Source organism: Lissotriton vulgaris, chromosome 3_1 (assembly GCF_964263255.1).
Source record: "Lissotriton vulgaris chromosome 3_1, aLisVul1.2, whole genome shotgun sequence".
Classification (NCBI taxonomy): domain Eukaryota; kingdom Metazoa; phylum Chordata; class Amphibia; order Caudata; family Salamandridae; genus Lissotriton; species Lissotriton vulgaris.
Window position 1 is genome coordinate 1,481,155,838 of NC_141689.1, and position 24,360 is coordinate 1,481,180,197.

Genomic DNA, 24,360 nt, shown 5'->3' on the forward strand with positions numbered 1-24,360 from the left:
AAGAGGAATCACTCCAGGCAAAACATCCAGGGATGTGGTCCAGATAGGACTGTGTCCCTTACAATATGAGAAAAATCGCAAAGTGAATCTAATTCTATACATGGTTATCCTTCCTGATCATTAAACAATGGAAGAGATAATGGAAGAGAATTCACCCAAGGAAAATCAGCCTGTCGCCGAATCATCAAGTTAATATACAATAATCATGACAAGAAATCACAGCACCAGGATTGCTACACATATAATAACATCCAAAGTGAAAGGAGAGTTGTTAACATCAAAATGCAATGAGAGAATAGTCCTAGAGGTGGAGCAGTCCAGAAAACATGCCAGCAAAAAACAACTTGGAGATGCATCTCCATTCCTCATTCCCAACAACATGCTCCCTGCAAAAGGAGAGTCTGAATCAGCAAATTCTCCTAAACCATCAGTATGTTTTACAAGGCTAGTATAACCTCCTCAATAGAGGAAATATAATGAGATTATTCACTGAAATTCCCAGTTTGAAGCATCTCAAATCGACTGATCTGTTGTCGGTTTAATTCCTTTCGAATGAGGATTATAAGCAACTTGATCAAACCCTCACTACATGGATAACCGAAGATATCGCACTATCAGTTATGAATGTTAGACAACAATTTGAAACATGAGACATAAAGCTATCAAAACAAACAAAGTCACGGTATCCTCTTGCCCTGTTGATGATGACTAGGAGATTAAGCACAGAATTGGGAACAACTTCTATGTGTTCAGTATTATAGTGTGCCCGTGGTAAAAATGAAAAAATGGAACAAATAAAAAGTAAGTGGTTTGAGCCAGGACCAGTGGAGCTTGGTAGCATTAGCCTTAACCTCTTCCGTGCTAATGATGAGCTCAGCTCGTCATGAGTCATGGTGCCGCTGTGTCATGACATGTGCAGCCCTCACACGCGGGGATAATTCCCCCGCTGTGCTTATGAAAACGAGCATGGTCATGACGAGCTCAGCGCCACCGTTCTGCGTGACGGGCTGAGCTCGTCGCGAGCACTGCGGCGCTGTGCGCTCCCCCAATCCCCCCCAGCACAGCGGGGGAATTAGCCCCGCGGGGAAGGGGTTAAATGCACCAAGAAAAGAGTGACATCCTAAACAATGGTTTAGTGAGTCCCAGGGTGTCTTTGCTAAACCTCCTTTCCTGGTATATCGCTGGGTCAAAACTGTATACCTTGTGAAAATCAAGAAAGTATTTTGAAAAAAAAAAAACTATACTTCGAAGATAGTGTACCCCCCCCCCCCCCCCCCCCCCCAAACATACTGAACTGGGGCAATATAAGATCATAGCTGTACAAGAGACAAGGCTAATTGAGCCTTCACACTTGGTAGGCTATATTTTCCATCATGTTAAGGCCACAAGATCAAACTGATTTGGGAGACCAAAGGGGGGAATAGCAGTTTATCTATCAATAGCATTAAACATCACCTCAGAGCAACTTTCTTCCTCGGTCTCTGGCCTAAAAAATAATTGAGTTGAGAACCTGACACAAACACTTGACAACAACAGCATTGTTGTTTAAAGTCTACGCACACTCCAATGCACAGGAAAAGACCATTCTATTCTCAAAATTAATCTCTGTGGTAACAGAAGTAAGGTTTTCGAACCCAACATGGGAGGTAGTTGTGACTGGGGATTTCAACCCAAATTTAACGTATACCCCAGACGAAGATGATAGTTTAAACGTAGATAACACAATATGAGCGGTGCAGTCATAGCTCGGCCTTCAAATCCCAACGGGCAAAAACTAGTCACTGCCTTGGAACCTCTAGGTATGAGAGAATTGAATGGCGGAACGCAGGAGGGCCCACACCCCAAGGTATACATACTATGGTGCTAACTCACGTTCAATAATAGACTATACAATCCTTTCTTTACCATTATTTCTATATCTTAGAAAATATGCAGTCAAATACACCACACGAAGGGACCATTGTTATCAGCAACTTGAGCTGGGTATAATTCCTCCGAGGCACATCAGTGCCCCAGTAGAAGTGGGCTCATTAAAACAACTCATTTAAAACACTTTAGGTTGATGCATAATTCATTACCTGGCCTGGCCAGCAAGGCAAAAGAGATCTTGGAGTCTACTATCAGGCCTGAAAGTAGTGAAACAGACGCATGCATGGAATTTACATCGAGATTTCTGCTTTATGTTCCTGCAGTGAAACAAAGACTAGGTAGCAAGCTGACAAGCGGTCAGAAGGCCTTTTAAACAAATGCCTAGTCTTAAGAAGGGAATTAGGAAAGGCACTTAGGAATTCAAAAAATCCTGACGCCCCTACACATTTATGTGAGACAATAAAGCACCTGAGAAAACAAAATAAAAAAACTCTTGGACAACCAGAAAACGAAAACAGATACATATTGGACAAAGCGGCCATTTAACTCCTTGGACGCTCATGACGAGTTGAGCTCGTCATGAGCCACGGCGCTCCGGGGCTCATGACGAGCTCAGCTCGTCATGGCCCGTGGAACACTCGGGTGCGGGGAGAATTCCCCCGCTGTGCTCAGCGTTCCACGGGAGGCAATACACCTGTGACGAGCTGAGCTTGTCATGAGCACAGGAGCGCCGTAACTCATGACGAGCTCAGCTCGTCATGAGCATGGGGGCGCTGTGCGTGCCCCCCTTCCCCCCAGCACAACGGGGGATTAACCCCCGCAGCGAAGGGGTTAATGCTAAGCAAGCCAACTCTAGGCTTTGTGAGAGACTAAAAATTGTATTGGCAGGACTTCTAGCATAATAACTAACTCGAGTGTGACGTAGGAAGTTTGGGTCTCGCCCAACTGACTGAGACGTTCATTGATGGTACACACTTCGAGAATCCAGTGTAGGCTGAACATACACTTCATTCTATAAAGGAAAAGGTAATTCGCCTGACTGAGACGTTCTTCAATGATTCTTGTGCCGAGAATCTAGTGAGGCGGAACGTATTTATTTATGAAGTTTTATATAGCGCGAACAAGATCCCGAGGGGTATAAGAGCGTTTTACAATAGGATGGAATGAAGGACATAAATGCAATATCGGCATCAGGTAAGAATAGGAAACAAGAATGATTGCATAATTACAGGACAATTGAGTCAAAGAGAGTAGTACATAAGCTTATGCGTCATTCCACTAAGGAACGGGTCCCACTCTATTAAGACCTGTGCCTACTTACAGCAGCATGGAAGAGGTGGTGAATAAAAAAAAGCAGCTGTAACATTGGTGAAGCTGCACAAGAAAGATATTAGCAATCCTAAAAGAATGGCTAATAGTAATAAATATTTGTAGATAGTCACACGTGGCTGTAATGCCTTTCTGATTAAGCCAGGGTGAACGTAGTTGTTTACCAGACTTTTTTGTGTATTACTTCGCACTGTCTATCCAAGCATGAGGTACAGAACTATCCACCTAATAAGATAGTGGAAGTACTAATGCAGGGCAAAGAGATGGAGCACCGGGGCCAAACGAAATTCTGCATGCTATTTTTAAACAAAATCCTAAATACTGGACAAACCCACTATCAGCACTATACAAGGAAGTTGAACTAACGGGCTCGATCTCAATGACCTGGAGAGGGTCAATTATAAACCAAATCTTTAAGGGTGGAGACTAGTCGAACACTGTCAACTGTAGGCTCATAGCAAAGTACTATGCGTCGCTTAATCTTGAGATGCTTATAAGATGGTCAAACATGAACAACCTAGTCCCAGTTAATGGGACAAGGTTTGAAGCAACTACAAATATCCTAGCCATTGCCCTAATAGCAGACAAGTGCAAAAGCCTTCAGAAAAAGCTGCACCGTTGCTTCATAGACTTTAAAGCAGGGTACGACTGCGTAGGTCGGTAGCTTTTCTGGCGAAAATTAAGGGAGTGGGGCCTCCCCGCTAGAATACTACGAGCCGTTGATCAACTGTACACACGTACTTGGATGTAAGTTAAAGTGGCAGGCGGTACAAGATTATCAAGAAAAATCCCCAAGGAAATAGGCCGCAAGCAGGGCTTTGTGTTCACCCCATACCTGTTCAATATGTTCATGGCAGACTTGTCCCCAAGATGCAACCAGGTAAATTCTCATCCACCACGCCTGGGCCCTTTAACATTTTCTATTCCGGATGACATTGTATTGCTCAGCTTAACAAGAGAGGGACTCCAAAGATCACTCACCGGAGTAAAAAAAAAAGGTGTCACAGTTAACAAACTTGAAATTAACATAACAAAAACTAAAATAAGGACTATTATGAACCGACCCAGGCCACCCCTCAAAATCAAGCTGGACAGTGAGGTCTTAGAGAAGGTTAGTAGATGCAAAGATTTAGAAGTGTATATAGATAGTCGATTACATTCCCAAGAGCACAAGCAGTATGTCACCAAGAAAGGAAATGTCCTGTTCTATGCGTTTGTATACTGGCTAAGAAGCTGGATGGTGTCTCCTCCAAGCCACTATTGTGTGTTATAGCGGCCAAATTGCTACCAATAGTGGCTTATGCAAGTGTTGTCATGCATGGTAAAAATGCCTCGCTTTTGGACAGATTGCAAGTCAACACACTCAAGCGGGCATTCAGACTTTCACAGAATGCTTCTGCAGCTCAAGTTCGCTTGCAATTTGGGCCCTAGGGGGAAGCTTTTCTACAATAAAAACCTGGTATAAAATCACTTCAAATCAAGGAAGCCTATTAAATAGCTCACTATGGTTGGTATTGGAAACAGATCCTCAATCTAGTCACCGAGAATACATGTACTCATCGAGGAAAGTAACAAAGACAATAAAACTCTATAACACTGATCTGTCCTACCCAATATTTCGGCGGTTGTAAATAAAGCTGCCAAAATGCACTTTTATTTGATGATGAAAACAGGTTAACAGCCGTACCCATGCCTGTATGGTCCTTCAAACCTATGACAAATTGAAACCAAAGTCATATTTAAATGTGACATTCTCAGCACATATACAGGGAAAGCTGATGGCATTCTAAATTGGCACATTCTCATCCCTGGCAGATCAACCATCCTGGAAGCACAGTGGTCCTATATACGGTAGACTATGTGGCTCGGCTAAGGAGGATTTTATTTATTTGATAGTATATAGTATATATGCTCCTTTTTTTAAAAAGCACGTGTATTATTATTGAAAGGGTTTTAATGCCAGGGGCATTCATTCCTGCAGGGCAGTGATAGTAAAAGTGCTCGATCCAGTAGACCCTCAGCTCATCTGTATTTACCCAATTAAGTTCGCATCCAAATGACCCGCAGGAAACTTTTGCTGGGTGGTGGTGCACAAGAGCACAGGTTGGTCCAAGAATGAAGGCTGTAATAGACTTAATACTGTTCAAAAAGGTATTGTGTATGATGAATTTTACTTTTTAATGATCTAGGCCTAACAGCACGGTGGCACTTTACTGATGACTACCTACCGACAAGTTATGGCAATTTTGCAGTTTAATTCTTTGGAACTGTGAATTTTGTTGGTTTTATTTCTTATTAATGATTTGGGAACGCTTTGGTCTCTGAGACCATGATTTTTGTTGAATCTTGTTTTAATCATGTTTTACATTTTATATAGTTCTGTATGTGTGGTAGCATTGTTAGTTTTTATTAACCTAAACAATGAAGACTTTTTGTACCTTTGTTTTCAAAATCTGATTCTAATTCGCAAACTCAGGATTGACATATTTTGGCATTTAGAGGTCTCACATACACTCATGAAATGTCCATAAGTATGCTTAGTTTTCCTCAGTCAGGCGTGGCAGCTTGTAAGACTTCCCTGGATGTTGCCAAGAGAGTAGTTCGTGCATTGAAATAAACCCTCACATATTCTATATTTGTGGATAGTCACACACCGCAATAATGCATTTCTGAATAAGCCACGGTGAACGTATTTGTTTGCCAGACAGTGTGCTTTTTAAACACCCTTCTAAAAGTCATTCAGTGGACCCATGTTCCCACAGGTTGGTATGTTTTCTATCAACAACCTGGCAATGAAGAGCAGGTCCTGTAGGGCTAAACATTACCTTTCCCATTCCTCTAGCAGCCACCACAGCCTTATTGCTGCCATTTCTTGTTCCGGTCTAACATAATTAAGGCGATCAGTTTTTTGTGTGTATGGTTTTTACATAACAATACAGACAAAAAACACAACCAACTATATATTTGTCTGTATTTATTTTTAAGTATGAAAAAGTTTTAGAATTTGGTCTTCTTCAGGGTGATCTATGATGTCAGTTATGACAGCTAAGCCAATATTAGAACATTGGAATGTTGGGAGCGCCATTGAAAACAATGGAGTGCTCTGTGCTTTTAATGGCCCGTAGAAATCTGGAGCACCAATATTACAATGTTTGTTCACAGCTATTGCTGTGCACAAAAGGCCTTGTGGAGCCTGAGGGGATTATTTTAATAGCCTGAAGGGAATGTTTTAATAGCCTTAAAGCCATCCCTAGCTGGCTCTACCAGCCATTGAAGGCCAGCTCTCTTGTTAAAGGCCCTCCCCTTCAGCTCGGGCCTTTAACGCTGGAGTGGGCCTTTAATGGCCAGCAGAGCCCTCTATGGCTTGCTCTAAGGCTATATTGGAACACTGAAATGTGGGGACCTCCATTGAAAACAATGAAATAGCTCTAGTCTATCCTTGTACTCCAGCATTCCAATGCCTGTTTTTCTATTTCTCAATTTTTAATTTAGAGCATTTTGCCCTCAGTGGGTGGAATGTTCTAAAAGCCTTATAGCCCTTCTGCCTCGGGCTATACCAGTTGCTAAAGGTGTTCTGCCACGTTATAGGCCCTTGCCTGCGGCTCTTGGCTATAACTCTGGTTCAGTGCCTTTAACAACAGGTATAGCACTTGGCAGAGGGCTGTAAGGCTATAATAGCTGTGTAGACTAACACACAGGGCAATTTATAAACACTAAGGGAAAATGTTTTCTAATGAAGCTTTAATGTTGCATTGTACTAAAATGTTAAGTTCTTATGATTGTATTGCATATGAGTGATGCATTATATATGGGGTCTTACACCACTAAAAGCCATGAGGCGACCAATTGCAAGTGCACATTAATTGGTTAAATAAATGTGGAAATATAGAAGCTTTGAGTTAATCTTTTCACAAAACACAAAAAGAATACAGATCAATATAGATCAAAAGAGCAACAAATACATGTGGATAATTATAGGCAGTGTCTAAACAACAAATACCATAAAACCAGGAGGTCTATACATAATTGAGGGACTGTCGAGTTTAATTGCTGAAGATGGTCCTTTCATTATGTCTGTGGTGCTATGCAGATAATAGGACTTTCTCTTACATTGCACGAGAAACCTTTTGTTTTGATTTTAATGCTATAGATATAATCAAAACACTGTAATCTGCAAGGTACTGCAGATTACAGTTATTTCTGTGCCAATTTTATGACGTTTCTGTAGTTCATAGACAACAAAATAACCTAGAATTGGGTTTCATTTAGGAATATGAACAATATGTTCACTAGCTTAATCTGAAAACTATTGCACATGTTTGTGAATACCTACTTCAAGAGTTTACATGGCAAAAGATGATACTTTTTGTGCACCCATTTGCTGGTGTACTAAATGTTTTGGTGTACCAAAGGTTTGGTGAATCGGACCCAGTGGCAATATGATTAAATACCATCCACAAAGTTAGTAGTGGCAGTGAGAGATTTTTGTAGCTGCTGCAATGATACTCCTTTTCTCTAGAAAAAAAGGATGAAAAACAGAGCCTTGTTACTTAGAAATCAAACTTATCATTAAAGTTAGGTGCGGAGCTCTTCAATTGTCTCACCGTATATCATGAGTATGAAAAACCACTGAAGAAGACGGACCACCAGGGGCCCTGCCCTGTACTCTTGAACTCCACCACCGACTGGAGAAACTGAAGGGCCAGAACACTCGGAGGCCTCCCTGCACTTACATCTTGATAAGGTCATTGCTTCTATAGCAGACACCAAAGCCACTCCCCAACAAGACGTTAGTGCAGTGACTTTGGGGCTAGATCTCCTGTGGGCCAAACACCGTAAACTAGCTGACCGAGTCACTGTGGTTGAAACTTCAATGGGGGAAATACAACCAAAGCAAAACGTGCTCACCCACAGGTTAGAGGATCTATCGGAAGGGTGCGAATCCTGGAAAGGTGAACTTGAGCGACATAACCCCTGCAATTACATTAGAGTGGTGGGGCTCCCGGAGGGGGAAAACGGGACTGACATGGTGATGTACTTGGAAAATTGGCTATGGACAGAAGTGGTGCTGAATCCCCTTACCCCCTTCTTTGCCCTGGAGAGGGCCCACAGTGTTCCGGCTTGCCCGCTGGCACCAGACCACCGGCCCCGCCCATGGTGACTAGACTTCTCCACTATAGAGATAGACATTTCCTCCAGAGAGCGCAGACATATGGCCCCTTCACAGGAGACAATGGCAAAGTCTCTGTGTTCCCTGACTTTACAGCATTGGTCCAGCCACAGCGAGCTTTGTTTCTAGTGGTTAAATAGGTCCTCCGAGATGAAGGATTGCTATACTCCCTGATGTTTCCCTCAAAAATGTGGATCATCCTGGATGGCACAACTCACTTTTATGACGATCTGGAGTCAGGTTAGAACTGGCTGTAGGCTACAAAGCTGGATCGACACTCCACAAGGCCCAACCCAGCCAGGACCAACTAAGCAAAGATCCAGAAAACTGACATAGGGGACCCTTTCTGGAAGATCCTTATAGAAACTGCAACCTCTCAAACTGAGCAGGAGTTGGCAACTGCCCTGCTCACGGTGACTGAGATAACCATGACACAGAAGACAAAGGCTGACACTAGCCTGCACCTTGGAGACCTACTTGCTGGGATTGTTCTCTAGATGACAGGCCTGGAAAGCAGGCACTACATTCTTAAATTTCGTTCTGGCCTTTGCTAAACGACATATAGCCATGATGTGGAAATCTGAGACAGGCCCGGCCATTGACACTTGGGTGAAGGATGTCACAGTTTTGGTGCGAGCTGCAGAGAGAGCTCTGCTTAGAGAATACGACTGTGGTATATACGTCGACGTCCAATAGCATGGTTGTGAGCGGAGATGCTAAAGATTTGGGAGCACCCAGGAGGAGGCTGCAGGGGAGGAGGTGGAAGGTTGGATATGCCAGCCAAAAGATCTGCAGTTGACCCCCTTGGCGATTTTGATTAAAGAGATGATGGGCTCTAACAAAGATGTGCTGCACTGTGCCTTTGGAGACGCGCTCCAACGCGTGGGTGCGGAATTGCGGGATATGGGGTGGTACCCTCCTACCTTCAACTATATCCCCCCTTCTGCACCCCTCCTCGCCACTTATTCATCCCTATCAGTAGTCTTTATTCTGAAACAATCACCTTGGCTGAGCCCTTTCCCACTCTACCTCCCATTATCCACCCCCACCCCACCCCTCCACCAACAACCACACGGCCTGATATCTCCTTCTTACGTGACACCTGGATGGGTGGGTGGATGTTCCCCCAAGACACATTGGATTGTTTTTTTCTTGTTATGTGTGTTTAAGTGTATAGGCCTCTACAAACACCCTTAAGAGCATCATTAAGCTGTCAACTTATGAAAATGTCTGGTTTGGCAAAAGCCGTCCAAACACCCTTGGAGCTAATCAACTAGTGGGGTTGGCTGAAACATTAGTAAACTGTTGAGAGGCAGGGGGATTATGTACAGTGCCTTGTAGGTCTTCCCGGTGATACTAGGAGATCAGATGCTTCTACACTTGAATGAAACCTAATGTATGAACATCTTTTTCTTGCAACAAAACTCTAAGGGTACAGTAATATGGCTGTTAGAGGAAGAACAAGTGATATCTGTGTCGCCCATTGTACACTTTGGAGCTTACAAACACCGAACAAACATTTCTTCTCCTTTCATGTGAATAATGACAAACATTTCTCTGTATTATTACATTGAAATACCAGTAAGCTTACGTTTAAATAAAAAAGGACCGCTGAAAAAGAAATGTGCACTCCAAGAACAGATCGGATTGGCAGAGTCCCCTTGCGACTCCTATCGTCTGTTTATAATTTAGAAAAAATCCAGTGTGGTTTGTCTAAAAAAAAATTAAGGCGTTCAGTCGATGCAGATACCAGAATTCCTACACAGTAGTTGATAGTTTTGTGTAGCTGGCATCGTTTTCTTGGCAAATTATCTTTCTGGTAAACGCTTCCGTCTTTAAAGTTTCTGTGAAATGTCCGAGAGCACGTTTGCTTATCTATCGCATTTTGTTTACCTGATTTATTTTTCATTAAGCCTCTACGATCATAACGTGGCTCTTTGTTTGAGTAAAGTGCTGACAGGTCTCTATATGGAGCAAAAATGCACCCCACCATGTTTTAATATTGACCTATGTACTTATTCAGCTTGTCACACATTCCCCCATCGGCCTGTCATTTTCTTTTGTTTCTTCTGTTGTCAGCATGTATGTTTGTTTTATTTCCTCCTGATGAACTTTGTTTCGAACTTGGCGTTTAAGGCACCCTCTTACACTTTCATTTACTCTTGCCTTAAGTTTCTAAAAGCTGCTGTGAGCCCTTAAGAAAACACTCTTAGAAGAGTTTTGTTTTAGGGTGTGTATTCCATTTAGCATTTTATGTGGACATTTGCTAGGAAACACCATCAAACAAAAAGTACTCATTTATGTCGGATCATTTGAAGTTACGAGATAAGCCACAGAGTACAAGTGACGTGGCCGTGATGAAGTGCTTTATTATAGCTTCAGAGAGCACAGTTCCTGCATGCGTGCCTTTCTGTGTGTGTTTCGAGGTGCGGCGCGGATCTGTTTTCACGGACCACTGTTTAATTAATAATTCCTTTGTCCTCGGAATAGAGGGTCCCTCGTGGGCCCAGCATAAATATCGCATCTCATGTATCAGAGGCTAGGATTATGAGCTCGAGCCTCGGATTGATAAAACGATGGTTTGTGGTAACTTTAAAGAAGCGAACCTCCCTGCACATGGTAACTGGGCGCACCTGTCATTTATCAAAGTCATGTGTCGGCGTGCTTTGATATCAGAGCGCCACGTTAAGCACCAGAGCACGAATAGGAATGTACCAGTTTCCAAAACAATCGGGGGGTTTTGTGGAAGAGGCCTAGTAATGCGCACTGCTAAGGTGCGGTCCTGCGTAACCTGGCTACATGCAGTGAAACGGCTGCCACGCTCATGTAACTTGTGTAATAATTCACCTCTGATCAGTTCCTAATTCGAGATAAAGGGGTAAATTGCACGGTCAGTACGTAAAAGGAGCAGTGTGTATATGTTTTACCTCTAAATCTTCGACAGTCATGCGTGCCGGAGTCTTGCTGTATGTAGGTGTCATAACGGTTTGTCGTGTCAACGGACACAGCCCACAATCGTTTCGCTAATTCATCCAAGCAGTAATTGTAGTGCTTACTATGACTACTTTTGGAGTTGCCGTGACATTATTTTTCAATATCTCTTTGATGTTTGACCTGCTTTGTTTATTTCCAGTTTATAGAGGTTGCATGGCAACTCCATGGTATTTTGATGCATACTTTTTTGACCTCGTCCCACTTCACTCAAATGCAGCCAGTGTTTCAAATGCACATGTATTATCACGGTTGCACGAGTTGCTTTGACCGTAGAGAATGACCCTCGCCTGAGGTCCCAAAAGCTCAGTTGATCTGATCTAGACTGAGCATATGACGCCTTCCCATCTTTAGTGTCCTGCACTAGAGACTTTAAGGTATGATTATGTTGGGGGGGTGGCAGTAACAAATTAAATAAAAATACATGGCAAGAACGTTTGATAAACAACTTACATACATGTGGTTAGCGTGTCACTTCATTATTACAAATTAGTGTTATATTTTCTAGGTCTTACTGCCGTGCGCTGTCATTAGCAATTATGGAAATACCAGATACGTATGCCATTGAGCATGGAAGAGCCAGTTTCACAAAGAAAGTTTAGGAGGGTTGGAAATCTGCACATGGTAGGCTTCCTCCTATAATGTGTGTAATTTTGCGGACTGATTAGTAATTAACCAAAACCACCAGGAAATAGCACGAAAATCTACGTATTTTGTAATTCACTTGTGATAACAGCTTCTATAACTGCTGCAACCACACCAGAGACCACGGTAGTATCTACAGCTTCCACCACAATGCAGCCAGCAGCAGCCACTGCTGTAACCATAGCCGACACCGAAGAGGTAATCGTGGCAAGGACAACCGCAGCTAGCGGTGACAATTGCCACAGCAGTTGTCAGCAGAGCAGTTACCACCGCAATCGCAAAAGCTGCACCTAGTGCCCACAGCTATGACAGCAGGGACCACATATGCCATCACAGCTCCACCAACAGCTCTAACCACAGCTGGGACCATAATATAAACCCGAGCTGCCACCATGATGATGATAATAGCATTGACCATGGGCGGAGCAAAAAGAGCTATGCCATGAGCCACCACCACAGTAACAACAGCAGCTGCCAGAATAATTGCAAGCATTGTAGAGACAACATTAGTGAAAGGCTCCACCAAAGCAGTAACTGCAGCTCATACCTCAGTATCTCCACAGCGGCCACAACAACAGGGTCAACATCAGTGCCACAGCTGTACTGTCAATACAGCAAGGACCACAGTTACAACAACGGTTGCAAGGACCTCAGCAGCAACAACAGCTCCCACACCTTCAAGGACCATAGTAGCAACAAAAGCTGCAATGACCTCAGCAGCAACAACAGCTCCCACACCTTCAAGGACCACAGCAGCAACAAAGGCTTCAAGGACCTCAGCAGCAACAACAGCTCCAACACCTTCCAAGGACCACAGCAGCAACAACAGCTCCCACACCTTCAAGGACCACAGCAGCAACAAAAGCTGCAAGGACCTCAGCAGCAACAACAGCTCCCACACCTTCCAAGGACCACAGCAGCAACAACAGCTCCCACACCTTCAAGGACCACAGCAGCAACAAAAGCTGCAAGGACCTCAGCAGCAACAACAGCTCCCACACCTTCCAAGGACCACAGCAGCAACAACAGCTCCTACACCTTCAAGGACCACAGCAGCAACAAAAGCTGCAAGGACCTCAGCAGCAACAACAGCTCCCACACCTTCCAAGGACCACAGCAGCAACAACAGCTCCTACACCTTCAAGGACCACAGCAGCAACAAAAGCTGCAAGGACCTCAGCAGCAACAACAGCTCCCACACCTTCCAAGGACCTCAGCAGCAACAACAGCTCCCACACCTTCCAAGGACCACAGCAGCAACAACAGCTCCTACACCTTCAAGGACCACCGCAGCAACAAAGGCTGCAAGGACCTTGGCAGCAACTACAGCTTCCACACCTTCATGGACCACAGCGGCAACCATAGCTGTACCTCTGCAGGGACCCTAACAAGAGCATATTCTACAACAGCAGGGACAAAACCAAGACTGTTGACCATGGTGAACAAAACATTGAACCACAATGTGTTCTATAGTATGAACAATGTACATATTATTGGCTATTTAGGTGCTGATGAAAAGCTTAAAATTTGGATTCACCGCTTGTGGTTATACTGTATATATTTGTACTGCACAGTTTAATGTTGCCTGATGCATTACCACATAACTTCAAGGCTGATGATTTGGAATTACCTAAAAACTTTGAATGAGATGTGAGGAGTATAGCAATCCAAAATAGAAAAATAAATCCTCACTACTTCATCTTACTCCTTTCCTTTACCAACCATAATAAGGAAATAAACCTGGCAGTCCTACCATATAATCTGCCTTTACATTTTCATTATAATGTTTAGATTTTGTTGCAGTAATCTGACTTTTTTAACACCCCAGCGCTGGCACATGCTACAGCGAAAACCTGATTGTAATATTTTATTATTGAAAAGCTCTGTGGGAAATGAGACTTGGTGGCCCCAGCTCAAAGGTATTCCTGTGCTTTTTGCCGCCAAACTTGAAGCCCGCATTGACTTATATTTCGTTCCTTCAAGCTGAAAGCTAAACAGTAGAAAATTGAAAGAAGGCCAAATCTTAATATGATTAAAGTATTTTCAATTTAAATGTATAAACTAGGTGTGCCAATTACACAAAGGTGTTCACTTGAGCATTAGTTGGGACCTGCGGGCCGGCACAAAATGCTTATTGACGTGTTTAAGAATTGTGCATAGCATGGACATGGTGCGTCAGAGCCCATTGTGAGAGCACTCAGTATATATATTTTGCACAGTTTTTTTAATTTTTTAACAGTTGAGCAAGATCTTTACCCTTTGTTTATATGTTAGTAAAATGTGCTGGTTATTTACCTTATTGCAGATATCTCAAATAGGCATACCAACTTTGGGTTAACATGTTTGAAGTTGGGGTAGTTTACAGAGGAGTTGTCTCAATAAAATTTGGAGCCGCAACAAAGTCCATCAGAATTTAGTAAAAGCCTTTGGTGTTGCATGTTCCATCTTCGGTACATCTTGCTTCTTTGTTCAAATCAAGATCCTCTTATGATGCAGGATTGGTTCTCCATCCTGGGTTCTTCACTGGCTGTGTTCGCTCACACTGGCTGTAGGCCGGAAAGCATGGCAGTTGAAATAGGGAAATCTTTTGTTGGTCCTATGGTGCTGTCGGAGGAGATGTAAGGAAGGATATTGCGGCTGTAATTGGGATCAATGACTTGCCGTTTTATTACCTGTCCACCTGACTGTATATTGATATGTTTTATGTATTTTATTATTATCCTTTCATGTTAGTGACTACTACATTGCTCCCATTACCTCTGTTCATTCCTACTGCCCCTACCCTGTCAGTGTGAAGCACTCTGATATCTGTAAGGATCTTGTTCGCGCTATATAAAACTTTGAATAAATAAATCAAAGAAGAGTATGGTTCTCCTTCATGAGCGAACAGATGCAGTGTCATGACTACTCTCGATTCTATTTTATTTAAAGGCTTGTCTGAGCAATTCGATTTCCAGAGAACACAAATTAAGGATCTGCTCCTAATGTCAGATGTAGAGCTTTCTATTTGTTTCAGATCTGCCTAGAGTGTCCGCCCATAGTGTTCCATAGTGGTTGTGAGTTCCCACTTCAGCTATTCCTCAATTCCCTCATGCCCTCAATCTACCTCTTCCGTGCAAGGACGGCCAACCCCCAACCTAGGTTGGAATATTATGAAAGTTTGTTGCAGAGACGTTGTTTATCATAGTGTCTGGTTTGTTTCTGAAGGCAGCCATGGTCTTTGCTCCAAGAAGAGTTGTGCATGGTGCAGTGACATTTGATTTTGAGTCTTAGCACCACTTGAGGCTTGAGAAGGCGTTGTAGTTTGGGCCTTGTATTGCTATGCCCTTTCAGTTCACTGTCAATTGATTCTACATTATCAGAAACATACCCTGCACTGTCAGAATTATTTTAGTATGCCAAAGTAGAGTATAATTTAAATATTCTTAATATGTCATCAAAACCTCTAGACTTTTAGTTTTAGACATACACCTTCACTCAGGGTATTGCCAACTCTTTTGTGGCCGTGCATCTGATTGAAGGAAGCCAAAAATGCAGCCAAAAAGTGATAGGCAGTTTAGGGCAGCATCACGTAAGAAAGGGGAACAGGTGGTTTCGAATGAAAGGCAAAGGTGGTTATTTGAGCACCTGCATGCATTTAGGTTTAAAAAGCCATAAAGGTCTATGGTTGACAAGCTTCCCTGTGTCTTTCTGACCAGTTGTAGCTTAACGCCTAGGAGCACTTGTCATACTGGAACTTTTAGGTCCGCCCTGATATTAGGAGGTTCTTGCACAGTGCTGTAGGCGTATAGCTAGGACTGGATGTAGGTCTTCTGAATTTGGGCTCTTGGCAGTAGTGCAAGTCTAGGATTCCATTTTTTTCATCTGGCCCTTGTGTACCATAGTATGGTAAATGCCATGCTTTTGATTTTTTCATCTTTAGATCCGAGAAATAAACAAATAGTTGTGTAATAAGAAAGTTGATGCAGAATTATTGGTGTTGTGTTGAAAGTAAAAAATATAAAAAGCATATATTTTACATAAATTTGCTATACGTTTGCAGTTCAGATGTTTGACTGCACTCTTTTTTCCTATCTACCTAGCTCCTGCAAGCGTAAAGGCACCAAGCAATTCTCCTTATGTTGGAACTGCACCAAACAAGAAGCCTGGGGTGCAACCTACTGAGACCGAACAAGACACACTGGTTCAGAAACCAGAGCATATCCCTGCTGGGACCCGAACACCAATGTGTGCCCACTGTAACATGGTGATAAGGTTTGTAGAAAGCAATTACAGTTTAATGAAATATCAGTTACAATTGTTTATGCAGTCTGCCAAATAATTGTTTGTGGTTGACAAGGTGCTTCGGCTGACACAAAAAAATAACATAGTTCGTGGGTAGGCTTCACCTTGAGAACGTAAAGATTTCTTGTTAAGTAGTTCCACACATTTTTACAAAATCTGAAATATGCAGTTTTCGGGGAAAGACTTGGATACACGTTGATTTCAAGCAAAGGCATTAGTTGCCCACTCACATCAAATCTTTCTCCAAGACATTGGTACCTGGCATTCCAAATTGTTTTTCCAGTCACAGATCATTAAACCTGTCCGAATTAAAATTGACATTTCTAGCTTAAACATAAACCATTTTTTTTTCCTTCAACGAGATCCATAATCTTCAGGGGTTTCGACTGTACTTCATGTTTGAGAGATATTTTGTATTCTTATAAGTGTTCACCATGTGTTTCATATGCGTCCAGTTTTCAATGTGATTATTGATTTATTTGACTTGTTATGCACCAACTTGTGGCGGGTGCCTCTTTACAGTACAAGGAGAAAAAAGGTAGGAATGAGACCCTATTGGGATCACAAACCCTGCATGGAGGAGCAGTCTAAAACGGGGGCCTTGTCCTGAAGGGAGTGGGGAGTCCTAGCGGTAGATACTTATGGTTCAAAGGCAGTCTTGCACAGATTAGTATTGTACACAATTTTGAGGGATGGTAGGGTCCATTGCATTCCATAATGCAGGGCCCCATCCTTGTAAGGTTCTACGGCTGGCTTTTTCCTGATGGCTGGCTTGTCGATTAGGTTAGTGGTGTTTAGTCTGAGAGGCTGCACCTGTATTTCTGGAGGTAGAGTAATCTGGTCACTTGTACCTCTTACTGATGGTTTAATCGTTAGATTCTACTGTCATTCCTCTTCTAATTTTTTTATAGAACTGGCCTTTGCGTCGAGCTGGTTGCATTAAAGTCAGTGTAAAGTCGTGGGATGGAGAGAGTTAATGTTGCACCAATATAAGACATACATTTTTCTTTAAAGAAGCGTTTAAGTCAAATTTTCCACTTTTGTGCATTCAATAGTATAATAAAAAATGTTAAATTCAAAACCCCAAAGTTACTTAAGAGCCTTTTAAAATGTATTTGCAGAAACTGTGTTGCCTACACCACCTGAATGGAATACTTGTCGAACTCTGAACTGTAAATAAAGTTTAGAAATTCAGTTCTACCCTTCTAGGGATGTTTGTGATGTCTCAGCGGACCCCAGGTTTGACGTTTTAGGGCTCAGGTTCTCAGACTGCCTCAAGGATCTGTTTGGAAGAGCTAACTTCCCAATCACAATCCATTTTTAATCAAACCTGAGGTTTTAGACGAGATGTGGGCATTAGAGATCCTGCAGTGAGGATCAGACCGTCATCAGGATAGAGGTCTTGTTTCGACACCCGGTTTCCATAGTTAAGAGGAGTGGCAGTCCATGCATTGCTGAAGAAACTCTTAACAATCTCTTCACTTTTTGTTATGTTATATATGTGCTTTGTACTGCCTGCATCTAGAGTCCTAGTTGTTATGATAGAATAAAGGTGTGCTCTCTTCAGTTGTGGCTTAAGAGTTCATGGACTGGTCATACAAATGTCTGGTGACACCGAGACGAGCAAAACTGATCCAACGGTGGGAAAGTAGTATCGAATGAACACACACTTGGAGTCGCGCCTGTTCTGCTCAGCCAAACTAAGACATAGGATACATGAGTACTGCATAAAAAATACATGGAAATGAAAAAGATACAAGACCACATTTGTTCGCTAAAAGTGAGAGCACATACTGTCACTGGATTAAGCGAACGGCAGACAGATGCAAGTGGATCTATGTGAGCATTGGAAAAATATACTTTGAGATGATGTAACAACAGCAGGCCATGGTTGGTAAATCATAGTTCCTTTTTGGCCAGAAATAAACACCATTATTATCCCGTTGTATCTATATAGTAAGTTGGTATTTTGCTTTGCTTTGTCAAGTATTGTTTTCCTGTACATTTTATTCCCTCCAAGCTCGCTTATTCTTTTTTCTTTCACTTGTTAGGCAAGCATATATGTGTTGCTGTTGCAATCAAAAGTTTGACTGAAGGCTTAAAGGGCTGCTTGTGGATAGGGCCATACATGGATTTCCAATCTTGCCGGTTGATACTCTGCTATTCAAACATGAAGAAAAGAAAAAGGTGTAAAAAATGAAATGAGAAGGAAAGAATGAAAGGAGCTGGGCAAGCAAAAAAAGAATGAAAAGAGCTGGGCAAGCAAGAAAAACAACAACTTTTGAGCGATAAAAAAACAAAATGAAGGAGTAGGTTATTTATGCTGACTCGTCACCATTCCGTAGAATGACTGTGAAGTCCTAAATAAAAAAAGTAACACTCTTTCCCACCTTGGGGCTTGATTACGATGTAGGTCGGAGAGCAATCTGACCAAATCGGTCTCTGAATGGTTTCTGACCAAATTAGATTCGGGGAGTCTGACCAACCGATTACGATGGTTCCAGATACCATTCGCTCGGACTCCCATTGCCTTCAAGGGGAGCCTTTTTTCCGACCAAATACACAGGCTCCCATTGAAGAAAGGGGTGGGTGGGTAAAATCGGGCACCCTGTAGTGCCTGCTACACTGTGCATGATCTGAAAGGGGGGTCCCTTGGGTACCCCCAAGGGCCTCATTCTGAAGGCTCCGGGTGAAGGGGGGCCTGCTACATGCCCCAAAAGTCAGATTCCGACAACCGATCCGAGTCAGACAAATCAATTTGGAAAGGCTGTCTGAATCCAACATCATAATCGCTTGTTCGGAAACGCGTTCCGTAGACCTGTATGAGTCGGTTCCAAATGACTTGGTTCCTCCGAATGCCATCCAGAACTGAGTCACAACCAACTTGGAAAGTCCAAACGCTTTCCGAACATCGTAATTCGTTGTTCGGATAGCTTTCTGATTCTGTCGGAAAGACGGTTTCCGAATCGGATTTGGCATACTCAAATCCAATTCGGAACCATTCCGACCAACATTGTAATCGACCCCTTAGTCTCCAAAAATGTTTCCATCTTTATGACTGTCATGGTTTGCTTTGTTGGGTGGTCATTCCTTTGTGGTGTATTGATTTGATATTTCGATCATCTTCCTCCAAAAGGGTATACAGTTTCCCCAGGGGTCACTCTTATCACCCTTCTTGTTTAATATTTATTTATTTACTATTTCCAATACTCCTTGTCCTGCTTTGTGGGATCAAATGTAGATTACACCCAATTGCTGATTAAAGAACATGGTTACTGTAAGCAGGATGAAACCGGAAGATGTCTTTTATGCCTGCAACTAAAATTCACTGATTATAGGTGGAGGGTAGGATAAAAGGTAATTGCATATGCCTTGTGCAAAAGGACCTGTTAGAGACTACCCAAGGCATCTCCAAATAAGTCTCCTTGTCGCGCAGTCCACTTGCAAGCTGAAGCCTTCAGACACAGGACCATTGAAACTGGTTTCATGGAAAATGTAATCTGATGAGGCATTGGATCCTAAATAGTATGATAATCTCCTTCTCTTGTCAAGAACCAAAGCCTTTCTCAAGAATGATTTCCCCATGGCAACTGATGCCCAGTGCTTGCAGATTCTGTGGCTATAAATGCAGTACTTACTTACTATGGGCTGTCCTAGCCTTCAACTTAACACTTATTTATCCACATTGAAGGAAACCAAATAAAAAGGCTACAGGCTGCGACGAAACTGAATGCATCCAAGATACAGGTGTACTTGTGATTAACATCTTTTTTTGAGGATCATGCATCACCGCCTTAACAGATCTGCTTAATAAACCAGTCCAATACATATTTGTGCAAAGTATTTGTGTACATGTTATAACAAACAAACACATTGGACATACGAACAAACTTTCCAGTTCCAGCCTACATTTTCTTAAAAAAATTATGGAACGATAGGTCGCTAGATAAATGCACAATTCTGCAGAAACCCATCTGTACCTGGTAGGTTGGTTTCAAGTCCTCCAGAGCAGAGAGATGTTTGCTGGTGCTCAAGCACACCTTCTTGCTGGACTATTGCAAGTCAGGGGTGCTGATTTGGAAAGAATTTCCTACCATTCAAGTTTTCTAGAAAATCTTCTCGAATGCTTGACTCACTGAATAGGGAAGTTAAACTTTGTGCTGCAATGGTTTTGTTTCTTAAACTCTAACCACAGCCAAAGGGACGGAAACCATACCTTCAGCAAGAAAATTGGGTTAGTGTCCCAACTGCTAGCGGTCTTCATAATATACACAAACCCTTTAAGAGGTGCATGATACCATATTACATTAAAATGTGCATAGATGACACCCTGACTCACCTCTGAGTCGAGAATTGGGAGTTGCAGAAATTTGCAAGTTGCACTAAGCATTATTTAACGGCAGGTGTTTCCAAGTCTGAGTTTCAGTACAAGGGAACGGGATATTGTTTTTTGACCTCAGTGTTGTGCAATTCTAACCAAATTTGGTAGTGTTTATATCAATTGGCAAGAAGATATGCGTTAAATGCGGTAGAGCATGACAACCCTAACCACGATCCAAAACTATAAAGGTACTGGAGAGAAGAACATCAAGGGTAGGTGAGAAGGTTCATAGTTGAATAGTTCATCAGTGTTTCCCACTTCAGAATTTCATACTTTTGATAGGGAATAGGGTTTTGAAAATTGCAATGTCTGTGAAAGGTATTCCGGCATAAGATCAAAATAACAAAAATTAAAGCCAGTGCTTTCTTAAAATTTGTCAATATGGTTTGAAGTTGAGAGTGGAAAAAGCTTATGTATGAGTCATGTTGGACAGGTGGAAACGGTGGAGCATAACAAATGTTTGCCCTTATATTTAGGAGTTATAGAAAAAAATTCTTAAACCAGTATTAAAAGAAGCCTGTGTTAGAACAATTTTAGAGTCCATCAGTTTAAGATGGAAACTCAAGTAATGCAGATGAACTGTTTTTTTGGAGCTGCTGAAATATAGGCATTATGCATACAATTATTAATTTGAAGATTGAGTCATCGGCGACTGCTGTCACCAAAAATAAGTTAAACCATATTGCTTATTGCCCTTCTACAGTCAACAAACTGGAGATAATAAAAAAAGAGTTTTACCCATTGAAAATCTTGTAATGTATTACATAAAACTGGATGAAATTTTACTTGATGATGCCTGTGTTGTGAGGCCTTGTTTGAAATCACTTATTGAAATATATGTTCTAATGGGGTAATGCAAATAATGTAAGTAAAATTTGGACGAGACAATAAACCCATGGGAGCTGCCATGCTGTTTTTTTTTTAAGCTGTCAACCAAACCAGCTAGAGTGCGCCTGTCCCTCAAGTTTCAGCACGTCATATACCAGCTTATAAGATGACCCCCGGCGTATAAGACGAACCCAGACTTTTGAGAAGATTTTCATTAGTTAAAAGTCTTCTTATACACCAGAAAATACAGTAATTTCTAACACCACCATACGATATGCCCTTGATGCTGACGACACTGCTGCTCGGGGCATCAAATAAAGCTTCCTTCCTAGGCGCCATGCATGCTTTCTCATGTCAGGGTTCAAACCTAAGATACAGCAGACCTTGCTGGCCCTATCTTTTGATGCCCAACATCTTTTTGGCCCCAGGTGGACCAAATCCTTGAGAAGATGAAAAAGGATACAGAGACAGCAAAGGCTATGTGTGCACTTAAAAAACCCACTTTCTGTGGTTCCTTTTGCCCCACTCCCTTCCTTGGAGACTCGAAACAAACTTCTCCTGAAACCTCCACCGAGTACAATCACCCACAGGCCATATCACGCTCAGGTTGAGGTTTTTCCAAAGGCACTTATAGGGGTAATAACTTCGGAGGTGGAGGCAAATGTCCCGTCCCAAAAACAACCCCGGCCACAGTAAACAAGCACTGACTTCCCCCATCTACACCCCCAATCACATAACAGTTTTCGGGGCTATTTGCAAGGGTTCTTCCCCACTTAGCAGAACATCAGCACCAACCAGTGGGTGCTGGACATCATAAGGCATGGTTACTGTCTGGAGCTAATTACCACACCTCCCACGATACCACCCTGCAAACAGACTTTCAGCATAGCACATTAAACTGCTCAAAGAAGATGTACAATCCCTTCTTCACAAAGACACCGTTGAGCTGATACCACCTCAACAGCAGGGCTCAAGAGTGTACACCTTGTACTTCCTAATTCCCAAGAAAAAAGACTCCCTCAGGCCCATTCTAAACCTAAGGCCCGGCACCAGATGCATCAACTTAGATCAGGTCCATATGGTAACCCTTCAGGATATCATACCTCTTCTACAGTAGGGTGACTTCATGACCATTTTCAACCTGAAGGACGTGTGCTTTCACATACCAATACACCCAGCGCATGTGCGCTACATAAGGTTTGTGGTCAATGGCAAACACTATCAGTTCACGGTACTCCCATTTGAGGTCTCTACAGCTCCACAAGTAATCACAAAGTGACTTGCACTGCTATTGCACCCCTGTGTCGGCAGAGCATTCACATCTTCCATTATCTAGACGACTGGCTCATGAAGAGTTTCACCTGCCATCTATGCCGCAAACACATTCAGCCCACTATACATTTAGTACACAATTTGGGATTGACCATCAATGTTGAAAAATCCTGCCTCCAACACCGACAAATTATTTTTTTTTTGATTTTTCAAAAACCTTCATTAAACAGAGAAATGCAAGGCACGTTACAGAGTGACATCACAGCAGTAAAGCATTGGGTAATACTTTCCAATACGGTTACAATTTACAGAGAAATGAGGGTAAGGATACACACAAATGCAACGCAACAGTTATTGTATAATAATCAAGGCACAGCAGACAAGGCACAATTAATCCGGCATAGTGGGGGAGATGGAATCCGTATTCAAATTCTGGGAGTTTTGTGCATCAGCAATAGGGAAAGGAGGTACAGAGTCATTTGGGGCGGCCATGCGCTGGAGGTACGAAACAGGGGGGGCCCAAATGTCAGGGGGCCTGCTAGATGCAGGCAGTAGATCCCAAAATTCGCCCAGTAGTGTCTGACAGTGGGTTGCATCATCCAACCAATTTTTAACTGTGGGAGCCATTGTACGACCCCAGTGTATGGCAACCCTACGTTTGGCAACACCAACAAATTTAGCCTTACTTAGGAAAAATCCTCAACTCAGAGGTGGGCTGGCCTACTCCAATGTGACAAGAATACATTTTTTCGGACACTCCTTCCGCACTTTCAATTAGGCCACCAGGTTACAGCGAGGGCAGTTACACACCTCCTAGGCATAACAGCCTCCTGCATTGCAATATTGCTTCACGCAAGACTAAACATGTGTCTGTGATGTGATGTGATGTGAAAGGCATTTATGAAGCGCAACATACACTATACAGTTTCTTGGCCCAAGGCCATTGGGAACCCACACACCAGGGCCTTCACATAAAATATTACGTTCTCTTAGCTGTTCTCCTTGAATTGAAAGCTTTCCTTCCCTATCTGGATGGCAAAGTTATCCTTGTCTGTTGCAGGAGTGAATAGCCCTGCAATGGTCTCCAGCGGAGGGTCATTGGGAAGATCTAGTGTTGGTCAGCCGCCACACTTGTTGTTCTCCCCTGTGGTGGTACACTAAAATCCTGTTGCAGGGGCGGCCTTTCTTGACCCAGTTCCACAGGAGACTATCAAAATGGACAACTCTCTCTCAGGATGGGGAGCAGATTTGCAAAAATATGACATTCCAAGGCCATTGGGAACCCACACACCAGGGCCTTCACATAAAATATTATGTTCTCTAGTTCTCCTTGAATTGAAAGCTTTCCTTCCCTATCTGGATGGCAAAGTTATCCTTGTCTGTTCGGACAGCAACACAGCCATGTTTTACCCTCAATAACAGGGGGGACTCTGGCTCCACAGCTCTCTTAGCTCACCCAATACATCTGGTGTGGGCTCTCATCACAAAAATCACCTACTAATGGAGTACCTCCTGGGGGTGTTAAAAAATTATGCCGACCTCCTCAGTAGGATGCTGCAACAAGTCCATGAGTGGGAACTTCACTCGCAAA

The 24,360-nt window shown here is 42.7% G+C and overlaps 1 protein-coding gene across 3 annotated transcripts in view; it reads left to right on the plus strand.

Annotated features, from left to right (window-relative positions):
• The window catches only part of PDLIM5 (PDZ and LIM domain 5), a 597,783-nt gene that overhangs the window by 500,921 nt on the left and 72,502 nt on the right, over positions 1-24,360 (plus strand). For all 3 annotated transcript variants that reach the window (XM_086961943.1, XM_086961942.1, XM_086961944.1), the window contains one exon: positions 16,087-16,258. In XM_086961943.1, the coding sequence (XP_086818069.1) occupies positions 16,087-16,258 (172 nt within the window). The remainder of the gene's footprint in view (positions 1-16,086; positions 16,259-24,360) is intronic.